Raw genomic sequence first — 16,062 nt, forward strand, 5'->3', positions numbered from 1 at the left:
CTCGTTGTGAAAATGACGAAGTATATAAAGGCAATGTCGGTATGAAGTATTCTGTTACGGATAATGGAAATATTATTTCCGAGTCCTAACTGATCATGAGATATATGTCGTTAAGTGATCTGTCTTAACCCAATGCTGTTATAAATTGAAAACTTCATAACTTAAAACACACAATGGAGTTACATCGCTGCAAGTGTATATACACCACACAGTAGATGTGCAGTCAGCGTAACGTTTAACACAGTTTGACAGGGTATTTCACTTCCTCGTTGTTCAACATGGCGGGTGACAGGATACTCGTTGTGGTGGCGTTAGCAGGATGGATACAGCTGACATGGGGTGAGGAGATCAGATGGGTTTATTACGATGACGAAACACGTTTTATAACTGCGTCATATCATCTTTGCTCCAGGGTCAGATCATCTCTACCCCAGGGTCACATCATCTCCACTACAGTGTCACATCATCTTTACTACAGAGTCAAAGCATCTTTACTTCAGGCTCATATCTCTACCCCAGGGTCATATCATCACTGCCCCAGGGACACATCATCTTTACTACAGGGTCATATCATCTCTATCCCAGTGTCACATCATCTTTACTACAGGGACACATCATCTTTACTTCAGCGTCATATCATCTCCACACCGGGGTAACATCATCTTTACTTGAAGGTCATAGCATCTCTATCCCAGGGTGATATCATCTTTACTACAGGGCAATATCATCTCTATCATAGGGTCACATCATCTTTAATTTAGGGTCTTATCATCTCTATCATAGGGTCATGTCATCTTTACTTCATCGTCATATCTTCTCTATCCCAGGGTCACATCATCTTTACTACAGGGTCAAATCATCTGTACCCCAGGGTCATATCACTACCCCAGGGTCATATCATCTCTGTCCCAGGGCCATATCATCCTTAGTCCAGGGTCAGAACACCTCTACCCCAGAGTCACATCATCTTTACTCCAGGGTCATAATATCTCTAGCCCAGGGTCATATCATCTTTACCCCAGGGTCATATCATCTCCACCCCCGGGTCACATCACCTTTATTCCAGGGTCATATCATCTCTACGCCAGGGTCATATCATCTCTACCCCATGGTCATGTCATCTCTACTCCAGTGTCACATCTTCTTAACCACAGGGTCATATCATCTTTACTTTAGGGTCATATCATCTTTACTTCAGTGTGATATAATCTCTATCCCAGAGTCATATCGTCCTTAGTCCAGGGTTAGAACATCTCTACCCCAGGGTCACATCATCTTTACTCCAGGGTCATATCATCACTAGCCCAGGGTCATATCATCTTTACCCAAGGGTCATATCATCTCCTCCCCCGGGTCACATCATCTTTATTCCATGGTCATATCATCTCTACGCCAGGGTCATATCATCTCTACTCCAGGGTCATATCATCTCTACCCCAGGGCCATATCATCTCTATCCCAGGGTCATATCATCTTTACTTCAGGATCATATCATCTTTGCTACAGGGTCATATCATCTGTACCATATCATATCATCTCAAACCAATGGCCCTATCACCTTTACTCAAGGGTTATATCATATCTGTCATATCATCTCTACCCCAGGGTCATATCATCTTTACGCCAGGGTCAAATCATCACTACCCCAGGGTCACATCATATTTACTTCAGGGTCATATCATCTTTACTTCAGGGAGATATCATCTCTATCCCAGGGCCATATCATCCTTAGTCCAGGGTCAGAACATCTCTACCCCAGAGTCACATCATCTTTACTCTAGGGTCATATCATCTCTAGCCCAGGGTCATATCATCTTTACCCCAGGGTCATATCATCTCCATCCCCGGGTCACATCATCTTTATTCCATGGTCATATCATCTCTACCCCAGGGTCATGTCATCTCTACTCCAGTGTCACATCTTCTTTACCAGAGGGTCATATCATCTTTACTTCAGGGAGATATCATCACTATCCAAGCGCCATATCATCCTTAGTCCAGGGTCAGAACATCTCTACCCTAAGGTCATATCATCTTTACTCCAGGGTCATATCATCTCTACCCCAGGGTCATATCATCACTACCCCAGGGTCATATCATCTCTGTCCCAGGGCCATATCATCCTTAGTTCAGGGTCAGAACACCTCTACCCAAGAGTCATATCATCTTTACTACAGGGTCATATCATCTGATTCCTAGGGTCACATCATCTTAACTCTAGGGTCATATCTATCCCAGGGTAACATCATCTTTACTTCATGGTCACATCATCTTTACTACAGGGTCATATCATCTTTAGTCCAGGGTCATATCATCTCTACACAAGGGTCAGATCACCTCTACCCCAGGGTCATACGATTTCTATCCCAGGGTCATATCATCTTTACTTCAGGGTTATATCATCTCTACCCAAGGGCAAAATTATCTCTAACCCATTCAAGTGTTATATGATGTCTTGCCCAGGGACATATCATCTCTATCCAAGGGCCATATAATCTCTACCCCCAGATCATATCATCTCTACCCGACGGTCATGTCATCTTTAGTCCAGGGTCATATTATCTCTACCCCAGGGTCATATCATCTCTACCCCAGTGTCATATCATCTCTACCCCAGTGTAACATCATCTTTACTCGAGGGTCATTTCATCTCTACCCCAGGGTCATATTATCTCTTCCCAAGGGGTCATTTCATCTCTACCCTAGGGTCACATCATCTCTTCCCAAGGGTCATATCATCTCTACCCCAGTATCATACCATTTCTATCCCAGGGTCATATCATCTTTACTTCAGGGTTATATCATCTCTACCCAAGGGCAAAATTATCTCTAACCCATTCAAGTGTTATATGATGTCTTGCCCAGGGACATATCATCTCTATCCAAGGGCCATATAATCTCTACCCCAGGATCATATCATCTCTACCCGAGTGTCATAGCTTCTCTACCCCAGTGTCATAGCATCTCTACCCCGGGGTCACATCGTCTTCACTCCAGGGTCATATCATCTCAACCCCAGGGTCATGTCATCCTTAGTCAAGGGTCATATCATGTCTACTCCAGGATCATGCCATCTCTACCCCAGGGTCATATCATCCCTGCGCCCGGGTCATATCATCTTTACTCCAGGGTCATACCATATCTACCACAGGGTCATATCATCTCTTCCCCAGGGTTATGTCATCTTTACTCCAGGGTCATATCATCTCTTCCCCAGAGTCATATCCTCTCTATTCAAGGGTCACATAATCTTTGCTCCAGGGTCATATAATCTTTATTGCAAGTTCATATCATCTGAAACCAAGGGTCATATCATCACTACCCCAGGGTCATATCATCTCTTTCCCAGGGTCTTTCATCCTTAGTCCAGGGTCAGAACGACTCTACCCCAGGGTCACATCATCTTTACTCCAGGGTCATATCATCTCTAGCCCAAGGTCATATCATCTTTACCCCAGGGTCATATCATCTCAACCCGCAGGTCACATCATCTCTAACCAGGGTCATATCATCACTACCCCGGGGTCATATCATCTCTACCCCAGGGTCACATCATCTTTACTCCAGGGTCATAATATCTCTACCCAAAGGTTATATCATTTCTATCCCAGGGTCATATCATGTCTACCACAGTGTCATATCATCTCTACTACAGGGTCATATCATCTCTACCCCAGGGTCATATCATGTCTACCACAGGGTCATATCATCCCTGCGCCCGGGTCATATCATCTTTACTCCAGGGTCATATCATATCTACCACAGGGTCATATCATCTCTTCCCCAGGGTTATGTCATCTTTACTCCAGGGTCATATCATCTCTTCCCCAGAGTCATATCCTCTCTATTCAAGGGTCACATAATCTTTGCTCCAGGGTCATATAATCTTTATTGCAAGTTCATATCATCTGAAACCAAGGGTCATATCATCACTACCCCAGGGTCATATCATCTCTTTCCCAGGGTCTTTCATCCTTAGTCCAGGGTCAGAACGACTCTACCCCAGGGTCACATCATCTTTACTCCAGGGTCATATCATCTCTAGCCCAAGGTCATATCATCTTTACCCCAGGGTCATATCATCTCAACCCGCGGGTAACATCATCTCTAACCAGGGTCATATCATCACTACCCCGGGGTCATATCATCTCTACCCCAGGGTCACATCATCTTTACTCCAGGGTCATAATATCTCTACCCAAGGGTCATATCATTTCTATCCCAGGGTCATATCATGTCTACCACAGTGTCATGTCATCTCTACTACTTGGTCATATCATCTCTACCCCAGGGTCATATGATCTCTACCCCGGTTTCATATCATCTCTATCCGAGGGTCATATCATCACTACACCAGGGTCATATCATCTGTACTCCAGGGTCATATCATCTCTACCCCAGTTTAATATCATCTCTTCCACAGGATCATATCATCTTTACTACAGGGTCATATCATGTCTACCCCAGGGTCATATCATCTCTACCCCAGGGTCATATCATCTCTACCGGAGGGTCACATGTTCGTTACTACACTGTCATATCATCTCTACGCCAGGGTTATATCATCTCTATCCCGGTGTCATCATCACTACACCAGGGTCAATCATCTTTACTCCAGTGTCATATCGTCTCAATCCAAGGGTCATAACATGTTTACTCCAGGTTCATATCATCTCTACCCCAGGGTCATAACATCTCTACCCCAGGGTCATATCATCTCTATCCCAGGGTCATATTATCTGTACTCCAGGATCATATCATCTTTACAACAGGGTCAAATCATTTGTACCATATCATATCATCTCAAACTAATGGCTATATCACCTTTACTCCAGGGTCATATAATCTCTACCCCAGTTTGATATCATCTCTTCCACAGGGTCATATCATCTTTACTACAGGGTCATATCATGTCTACCCCAGGGTCATATCATGTCTACCATAGGATCATATCATCTCTACCGGAGGGTCACATGTTCGTTACTGCACTGTCATATCATCTCTACCCCAGGGTCATATCATCTCTACCCCGGTTTCATATCATCTCTATCCGAGGGTCATATCATCACTACACCAGGGTCATATCAACTGTACTCCAGGGTCATATCATCTCTACCCCAGGTTAATATCATCTCAACCCCAGTCTCACATCGTCTTTACTCAAGGGTCATATCATTTCTATCCCAGGGTCATATCATGTCTACCACAGTGTCATATCATCTCTGCTACAGGGTCATATCATCTCTACCCCAGGGTCATATCATGTCTACCAGAGGGTCATATCATATCTACCGGAGGGTCACATGTTCGTTACTACACTGTCATATCATCTCTACGCCAGGGTTATATCATCTCTATCCCGGTGTCATATCATCACTACACCAGGGTCATATTATCTTTACTCCAGTGTCATATCGTCTCAATCCAAGGGTCATATCATTTTTACTCCAGGGTCATATCATCTCTACCCCAGGGTCTAAACATCTCTACCCCAGGGTCATATCATCTCTATCCCAGGGTCATATTATCTGTACTTCAGGATCATATCATCTTTACTACAGGGTCAAATCATTTGTACCATATCATATCATCTCAAACTAATGGCCATATCACCTTTACTCAAGGGTCATATCATATCTACCCCAGTGCCATATCATCTTTACTCCAGGGTCATATCATCTCTACCCCAGTTTGATGTCATCTCTTCCACAGGGTCATATCATCTTTACTACAGGGTCATATCATCTCTACCGGAGGGTCACATGTTCGTTACCGCACTGTCATATCATCTCTACCCCAGGGTCATATGATCTCTACCCCGGTTTCATATCATCTCTATCCGAGGGTCATATCATCACTACACCAGGGTCATATCATCTGTACTCCAGGGTCATATCATCTCTACCCCAGTTTAATATCATCTCTTCCACAGGATCATATCATCTTTACTACAGGGTCATATCATGTCTACCCCAGGGTCATATCATCTCTACCCCAGGGTCATATCACCTCTACCGGAAGGTCACATGTTCGTTACTGCACTGTCATATCATCTCTACCCCAGGGTCATATCATCTCTATCCCGGTTTCATATCATCTCTATCCGAGGGTCATATCATCACTTCACCAGGGTCATATCATCTGTACTCCAGGGTCATATTATCTCTACCCCAGTGTCATATCATCTCTACCCCAGGGTCACATCATCTTTATTCCAGGGTCATACCAACTGTACCGCAGGGTCATAACATCTTTACTCCAGGATGATAACATCTTTACTCCAGGATCATATCATCCCTACCTTGGATGTCCTGTCATGCCGACCCCGGGTTCTTGTTATCCCGATCCCAGGTTCATGTGAGCCCTACCTCGGGTTTCCATCGTCCCTACCCCAGAATCCAGGGTCCTTCAGTCGTTACATGTACCTCATATTTACATGTATCATTCATGCTGTGGACCCCTGGATCCAGTCATTCATACCCGAGGTTCACGTATCCTTACCCCAATATCCAGTCTTGCGTGCCCCGTATAAAGCCAATGATGTCCAATGGCAAGGCACACAGCCTCTCATGAAATGTATGGCATTTCGATATAATATTGAATATTTATTGTAGTTGCTCAACTTCGTAAGAGAACCATATTAATCTATTATCTATAATTACATATGATGTGGTACCAAGTTTGCATTTGTGTGTTTGAATTTAAAGTGAACAAACACTTTGCATTTTTAGCCTCAATGCTGCGAGTTTATAATGGGCTCTGTGTGTTTCATTGTCCTCTCTCCTCGGTTTACTGCACCATGAACTCGCCCCGATCTTAGGTCTTATTTGTGAATATATAAAGGAGGTACATTGTTGGGACACGTATTGCTCACTCAGTATATGAACAGGGAGTGTAACGTTAATCATAGTAAAAAGTGGGTATTTCACTTCCTGGATTTTCAACAGGGTTGTTGGGATACACGGGATGTGGCTATCTCAAGCTTATTACAAGGTTATGTGGTAGTAGATATACCCTTACAAAAGTACGGGATACTCGGAATTAACTTACAATTTCCCCAAATGTACCACATATTAGTTCCTCGTGATAGTTGTATGATAATAATGAACAAATTGGAAATACAATACAACCGGTAGTGAAGTATGACAGAAGGTGTTATGACCGACAACGATCTTGAAGTACGATACGGGTAAGCTGGGAAATTTCAAAGCTGACGTTTTTTTATCAGTTATTCGTAATATAAACTGCCAAACATTCACTCATATGAGTCTCCAAGTGACGATTTGAGGGAGTCTGTCCCACACGCCTTGCTGCGTCTTTCCAAGTTCAGCCAACATGTTGGGCGGCCTATGACGTTGATGCATACGTCTCCCTACCATGTCCCAGACGTGTTCCATAGGGGAAAAGGTCTGGGCTCATTGCTGGCCATGGCATTCTATTGATGTTGTGCCGCTGGAGGTGAGTATTGACGATTCGTGCACGGTGAGTACGGGTGTTGTCATCCTGAAAGACAAAACGTCGACCCACACGCCTTGCAAACGGGGACAACAGAGTGACCCTTCCTTCGGCACAGTATGGAGTTAGATCGTTCGCGCAGTCAAAGTGACGCCAATCCACACAAACACCTATCAACAACCAAATCTGTTTGTCGACGAATGACATATATATAATTAGGTTCTTGACGCCCATATTTGGAGAGCTGAAAATAAACCCAAGGGTCCAAATGGCATGAAATGTATTCGTCATCGAAAGCAGCGAAAATTCAGTCAAAATACGATAATCGTAATTTTTGATGACATTTTCTTTCACTTGTTTAACTTGTGACACTCTTTGGACCATAATTCACCGTAAGAACTATATAATATCCAATCTGAAAGTGCAGCTTGACCTTCAAAAAATCATCTCACGACAGAATTGTATATAAGGACAATAATTTCAATGTAGGTTCAGAGTCAATGTTTCATGATTGAAAAGGATAGTTTTTTCTGATGTGGACGATGGAGGGTGAACATCAAATATCAAGTGTACCAGAATGTCAAATGCTGTTTTCTGACAATGAGTCAGTATGGATAGTTTAATAGTACCTAACTGAACCCGAATACTAGTGAATAAAATCACAATATCTTCCTCAAATCCAAACTAGTCATACAAATTAGCCAATGGAAGTTATGGGATCCCAAGCTCGTTTCCAATGCATATCGGGTTTGTGTCCGGGCTGGAAATACTGTTTCCTTACCAATATTTTAGAGATAATAAAACCTAAAAATACAACATATATTCAGCTGGTTTAATTTGGTTGACCATTAAATATTATCGCTGAAACGTCTTCATTACTTGTTCTTTTTTATGTTCATGTGTTCTGAAGTAATTGAACTACGCAGGTGTCTAATGTGTACCTATATATTTAAATAGGGGCTATTTGTGGGATGTTTTGCATTTCCAGCAAAATCGTTTTGCCTGCCATATGTAAACATACATAAACATGTTACATTTGATATCACACTGTGAAATGTGTAACTGTTTGGTGAGCAACATCTGTGTTGTGATGTGACTTGACGTCATGTTATGTCGCTTCGGATTATACATATATATTACCAGGCCATTTGCATATTCCTTTGGTGTGCAATTTCATTTCACAAGCTTACAACGTTACTATTTCAAGATGGTGATTTTCGACGAATGGAACCTTGAACCTATGTAGGTTATGCAAGTGTCATCATGGACTTGCCATTGGCAATGTGAGGCGTCAAGAATGGAACCTGGAGTGGATGCAAGATCCGTTCGATCTACTTGGAAGTGAATTCAGCACTGATCTCGACAAGATGATAAGCTTGAATTATGATAACGCAATTAGAAAATGTTTTCAAGAAACCTTTCTCTCTTAGGGAGGAATACCGTGCTAAAATCACTAATTCTACCAAAGTGTAACCATTAATTTTCATCTCCAGATCCACCAGATACTAAGCTTATACGTTTTCAAAAAACGCGTTTCTTATTCATTTAAGAATAAGCCAAAGTCAAGGGAAAGGCCAACAACCTGGCTGAGCACTTCTCATTTATCAGCAGCAACAGAACTTGCAGCAAAGTATTCCAAAGAAAAACATGCTTATGCCTAAGATATCAAAAGGGCCGCAAAGCAAGCATCTGGTATACAATATGCCATTTACTGTGAGTTTGATGACGCAATGCAACTAGGAAAGGCACTGCCCCTGGTCTTGACACAACCAGGTACGAGATATTGACAAACCTACCTGATCAAACAAAGAGCTTACTCTGGAAAATAAAATAAAAATGCTCAAACAGACAGTACCTAGCCGCAGTATTTCTGGACTTTGACATGGTATGACGGACTCCACACAAAACTAGCACAAAATGGAGTAGAGGGGAACATGGCAAACGTCATAGACAGCTTCCTACAAGACAGGTCGCTATCAGTTAAATAGGGAACAATCAGTCTGATCCTATGTCACTGAAAAATGGCACCCCACAAGCCAATCCGGGGTAGAATAGGTCTTAAGCAACCTATGCTTGCCGTAAAAGGCGACTATACGAAGCAAGAGGCGACTAACGGGATCGGGTGGTCAGGCTAGCAGACTTGGTTGATGCATGTCATCGACCCCAGTTGCGTGTATCGATGTTCATGTTGTCAATCGGTGAATATACAAACCTGTTGGATCTCCCAAAGCCACGTGAAGCCCATTTCTGGTGTCCCAATGGCCCCGCCGTCATATTGCTGGAATATTGCTAAAATCGGCATAAACCATACTCCTCACTCCTAAAGCCAAGAGATGCAATAGCGAAGGCCAGACTAACTCTATTTATGAGATATGGAAAGGTACTCGAACGTATATAAAAAGAGCAGCCAAAGATTAAAATGAAGTTATATCAATATACGAAAATAGATGTCATATCAATGCAAAAACAGAAATTCTATGAATACCAGAACTCGCAATAGATATGTGTACCCTACCAACACACATGAGTCCCAATGAGGGACAGGTCAGTCGAACTTGCTAAGGCAGAAAGCAACCCCTGAAACACAGAGACAAAAACAACAACTACCACACCGCATCACCATTTCTGTAAGCAAGATTACTTTCGGCGAACTGTGTTGCTAAGGCGAATGTATACCCGACCCTTTTGTGATGGTGATACAATAATCTGGGATAGGGGAATGTTTATGATGTTTGTATTTGGTTTATCAAAACTCAGAGAGCCCACCCTTATTTGTTCATTGTAGTATAACAAATAAACAACAGTGTGATATGTTTCCTTTTATTTTGGAGCAATAAAATATTTAATGAAAGACTAAGGTGACATTGAAGGGTGTTCCACGCTTTGTGACAGTAGCGGTATTGAGTTGAATGAGATCACAACAGTAAATTTGATGCAGGTGGATAGATGGGAAATGGAAATCCCACATTGTACCCTCGTGTTGGGTTGTCCAAATGTTTTTACAACCTATAAATAGGCCCATCGCCTCACATATAACCCAGAGTATTTTTTTAGGCGAATGTATTAATTTTGAAATTAATATAACTCAAAGGAGTAGAAAATGATTAATTAATTATCAACAGGGATGTTCCTAATATATGGTTTGTGTATGTGGTGTAGGTCTGAGTGGTATTCACATATTGTGGAATCATTGTTTTTATGTTCATATTTTCAGAGAGCCGTGATCATAGTAACTCTACACTTTCAGCATAGGTGTTCTCGAAAAAACAAGTCGTAAAAATAATTCTATGATGCTATTCTGGTTGTTATACTGTTCTTTGTTGACAGGTGTTTTATTACTCGTGTATGCCAGATGTCTGCACAAAATTTTAGATGCGCAATAAACCTCTAACAAATCATACCATGACTACAAGAAGTCGAATATATTACACCCCGTAGAAGATCCGGTCATAACCCCACATGGGTTTCCGTGACGTATCCATTAAACAGAGGGTGACGAACATATCCCTGAGGTACACCAGCTGATAAGTGTTTTGTGTTAAATGCCTGACCATTAATTATTACTCTCTGTAATCTTTTGCATAAATTTCCATTGATGCCCACTAGTACACTGTATCCAATTTGAATACTATAATCGCTTGTGCCATACCTACATCACACAATACCGCACTTACTTCCTTATCATTATCTAAAGCAGTAACTGTCTCGTTGTAAAGGTTCGTGAGTTCAGTTATGTGACGACAAACTCTTCGAATGTCTCCGAAAATTGAATTGAAAACAAGTCTGTACAGTATACAAATATATTTATGTCACTTTTTCTGAAAAGGTGTCATTTCCACATATCAGGAAATGCAGCATTGCGATCGGCAAATTAAATAAATCAGTAACATTTGGAGATAAGATGTAAGCGATCATTTTCATGAATCTGTTTCCAATACCATCAGGTATATACGTAGTAAAAGCTACTGACAACAAGATCACTCGCATTTTCCTGAGAGAAAACGATAATCACATAGCGCATGTCGCATATTCTGTTAAAGAGGAGGGACTATCTGGTTTGTCAGCCTGTGCCTGTTCACAACACTGCACAAAAGTACTGGCTATTTCAACATCTATATAATAAACAGTAGGAAAACGTATTGGCGGAAAAGAAGACTTACAAGATGCCATGTTTAAATTCCCCGTAAACTGTTTATTGTTGCCTTTTTCATCTTCCCAATCACCTTTTGCCAATAGTCTGAATATATTAATTATATCAGCAAACCATTTGATATATTTTCGAAGTCGGAAACACTTGTTCTCATCAGTGCACAGTTACGTTAAGCTCAAGCACAGCGGACTCTCTTGATGGAGGACCATGTTGGGCTAATAATAGTTTGCAGCATAATATCCAAACCAACCTGACCTAGGTCAAGAGGTTAACAACCTCTCTTATGATTACTAGTAGGTCCATAATATCTCATGTCAAGGATATGGATTGAGTGACTAAACCGGGGAAAGAAAAGGTGCAGAACCCACTCAAATGTTTACGGTAAGATATACCGATATGTCTAGCTATAAATACGTGTACTTGGATGTGGGAAAGTATTCGGACTTTGAAAACATTAAAACGCTTTGTCATGCCAGGTGAATAACACTGACACGCTCAATACACAGTGAAACAGCCACAATAGTCACATTCAGATAGCGCCTTTCAACTCTTTGTATGACATGGCAAGTCAGCCGACAACAGAAAACGCCATGGAGGGGTCAGACTCGCTGTTCTGCTCTGTGTCTATGTGCTGCACATTAAATCAGGTAGGTAGGTGTCTATCTTATAACTAAGAAGTAAGATGTGGGATATATTGAGGACTTCCACGAGTTTCTCAAGACAAGATCATCAATAAGTGTGGACGTTCCCTAATTGATATGTTTAAACTAACAGTCTACGATTATGATAATGACTGGATAAAGATAAAAATATCGGTCGTTTCACATGTTTTGTAAATAATGGCAATAGTGTTGTGGACTACGTTTTGTGCCTTGAAAACACCTTTAACCTCATCACTAATTTTGAAGTACTTTCCAGTCAAGTTGAAAGTTCACACATGCCATTGACCTACTCTTTGAAATTGACACGCGGCCACGATGCCATGTCACAGGCAGAAATACCACCTCAACCTAGATACGTTTGGGATGAATCACAAGTTAACCGTTACCGTCAAAACTGGGATTGTTTACCAGAAAACCCTGTAAGTACTTTCAATTCGTGTATATCCAACGATGACAATCAAAATGCCTTTTCAACATTTCAAAATTTGATTGAATAGTGTGCAGACTTTTGTAAAAAAACACCTGGAGAAATTCAAAAACTCATGATCATGAGGATGGGACATAACTGGTTTGATCAAGAATTTTGGTACATTGGCTCGTGGATGTCGTACGGAGGCCAATGTGAACAGAAATCGACATCTGTGTTTCAGTGTTATATCACAGACATTAACAATGCTTTATCAACGCATACAAATTGACAGTTCTGGACTCTTTTTTCAAATAAGGTCATTTAAAAGTAATTCAATTTCACCGGATTCTTGGTCATTGCATTTCAATCATTTGTTCCAAGGCAGTAATTTTGCTGAATGTGAGAACCAGTTCTATACAGATGTTCAACATTTTGTAGAATCTATTAGTGAAGATTTGATTAACTCTGCTGGAGAAGACAATGTGTTAGATAGTAGAATAACATTAGATGAACTATTTAAGGCTGTTAATGATAATAGTATCGTAAAAGTCCAAGGGTTTAGTGGTGTACCAATTTGATATTTTAAGTATGCCCCTCCCATGTGTTTTGAAATGCTGTTATCATTGTTTAATGAAATCTTATTGACTGGTATTTATCCCGAGGAGTGGACTTTAAGTGTCATCCTTCCTTTGCATAAAAAAGGTAATGTAAATTACCCTAGTACTTACAGACCTATTACTCTTTTAGAAATATCTGGTAAAATCTTTGCTAAAATTATATGTACAAGATTCACCAATTGGGCAACTAATGGAAATGTTATTATCCCTGAACCAGCAGGTTTTAGAAAGGGGTTGCAAACTGTGGATAATATATTCATACTTCAAACTATTATTGATAAATATCTAAGATTATATACAGGTAGACTATACTGTGCCTTTATTGATTTGGAAGAGCTTTTGATTCTGTGTCACATAATGCTCTGATGTACATACTTTAGACTGGTAATATCAAAGGTGTTGTTTTTAGATTACTTAGAAATATGTATGAACATGTGAAATCATGCGTATCTCTGAATTCTGCATTTACTAAATTCTAAATGCTTTGACTGTTTATTTGGAGTTAGATAGGGTTGCCAGTTGTCACCATTTTTATTTTCATTCTTTATTAATGACATTGTAAATTGTTTGCAACAAGATAAGCAATTGTGTATTAGTAAAGGGTACTCTACGGATATTTATGCTGCCTTTTTCAGATGACATTGTTGTAATAGATAGTACAGTTATTGGTCTTCAAAAGAGATTAAATACACTTTCCCAATATTGTGATAAATGGCAACTGCAAATAAATAATGTCAAGAGCAAGGTAATTGTCTTTCGCAAAGGTGTTCGATTAAATAAATATGAAATATTTTCTCTAAATACATGTCCACTTGAAATTGTTTCAGTGTATAAATGCTTAGATGTACATTTTCAAGCACTGGTTCATAGTTTGATACACAGAAAACGGTAACACTTTTTTAAAAGTTTTTCAGTCACTAAAAACAAACACTATTGATTTTGATAAGTTACCTTTACATGTTTTGACTCATTTATGTGATGTCAAGCTTTTACCAACCTTGATGTATGGCAGTGAAGTCGGGGGGTTTCATCCTTCACCTGATATTAATACATTCCATGATAATTACTGTAAAAAACTTTTACATTTAAGACAGAGTAGCCCTAATATTGTTGCAAGGGGAGATATGTCGTTAGTCACTCAGAGTGAACCAATATATGAACATTATTAAATATTGGACTAGATTGATATTTAAAACTAAAAATCCTTCTTTTTGAACCATTTTAATGATTATCAAGTGTCCTTGACTGATAAAAGTATTGAATGTTGGGTTTTTCATGAAAAACAAATATTATCATCATATGGTTTTGGTTTTCTCTGGTGTAATCAAGATATTCCAAATGTAAATAAGTTTATTGTTTGTTTTAAGCAAAGCTATACAAGTATAGATCAGCGAACTTGGTTAAGTAAATTAAAAACATTTTCCAAATTTACTATGTATTCACAAATTTAACCATGCAATGTATTAGAAAAATATTTAACATCAATACCAGTTAGAGTATATCAATTTGCTCTAAGTCTTTTCTTTTGTTCTAGCCATAACCTAATGCTTGAAGAAGGTAGAAAGGTTGGTCTTTCTGGAGACGAACGCTTATGTCCATTTTGTGTAGTCTGTGTAATGAAACTGAATATGATCATTTCTGCATAGAATGTCAATTTTACTCAGATCAAAGAAATAGCCCTACACCTAAGTATTACCATTCACGACTTTAATTTCATATATTTTGCACTCTTATGTCTTGCCAAAATGAACATGTGATTAATAAATTAGCTAAATATATTTTTTCTTGCATTTAAGAAACGACAACAGTTTTTCAAATGTATGCAATAATTCAATTGTTTCATTATGAATATCACATATGATACTTGACATTATTTTTTTGTGGTTCATTGTTGATGTAAAGCTGTAAAATATATATGCTTCATCAAACAGTACAGTTAACACTGCACGGTACTAAGTGGCTAACTTTGTTGGGGGATTTTATTCGGGAAACAGTTTGCATATTGTTTTGGTGCTGAAAGGTGAACGTTGCTCGCACAAGTTTAATGTGACGGATCAACCTGCAGAGACGCAGATTATAGACTATCATCATATTTGTCATATTATCATATAGTCTGGATCTGATGAGCACAAACCAAGCATAGGAGAATTTTGGATGACAACGCACGAGCATCGATAACGGGTCATATGAACTAGGACAGACCTGGTTAGAAATACGTTGATACCAAATTCCGTGTGGTATTTTGATTCTTTAAATAGGCAATGTGCTACCATTGTCCACATTGCGAATGTAATACATACAAACTACTTCCCTGGGGTCTATATATTGAGCAGGAATGTAACCACAAAATGATCAGCCATGGGATAGAGGATGTGTTACGGTTGAACGAGTAGACTCGGTGCAAGGGTCATTTGTACAGTGTATACTAACCAGATATGAAGCCAGTAAACACTCAGACTCATTGGTGACCCATGACTGTCTATATAATATAAATGGGATATATATATCAAAATAAATCTGTGATCACTACTTGATTACATTACCCGAACACATGATGATCACAGGCTGTGTTGTTTACGAATTTATTGCCATGCCACTGCTCATTGTGCAGTTGAAGTCCACGTGAATTAAGTCCAATTTTTCTTTAAACAAGAACAGTTACAAACTCCGCTCTAGTCGGTATACAAATTGACTTTATATATAACTTTATTTGATCAAATTATTCCACTGCTGATCATATATTTTCACTCCATGCAATGATCCAGAAAT

At 39.9% G+C, this 16,062-nt stretch overlaps 1 protein-coding gene across 1 annotated transcript in view; it reads left to right on the top strand.

The window, feature by feature from the left end:
- Positions 1-218: 218 nt before the first annotated feature.
- LOC124151046 (multiple epidermal growth factor-like domains protein 10) overlaps positions 219-16,062 on the top strand; it is a 192,372-nt gene continuing 176,528 nt past the window's right edge. The window contains exon 1 of the mRNA XM_048399933.1: positions 219-339. Coding sequence (XP_048255890.1) covers positions 279-339 — 61 coding nt within the window. The 5' untranslated portion in view covers positions 219-278. The remainder of the gene's footprint in view (positions 340-16,062) is intronic.

This window comes from Haliotis rufescens, unplaced genomic scaffold (genome assembly GCF_023055435.1).
Source record: "Haliotis rufescens isolate VD_foot unplaced genomic scaffold, xgHalRufe1.0.p SCAF_2, whole genome shotgun sequence".
Lineage (NCBI taxonomy): Eukaryota > Metazoa > Mollusca > Gastropoda > Lepetellida > Haliotidae > Haliotis > Haliotis rufescens.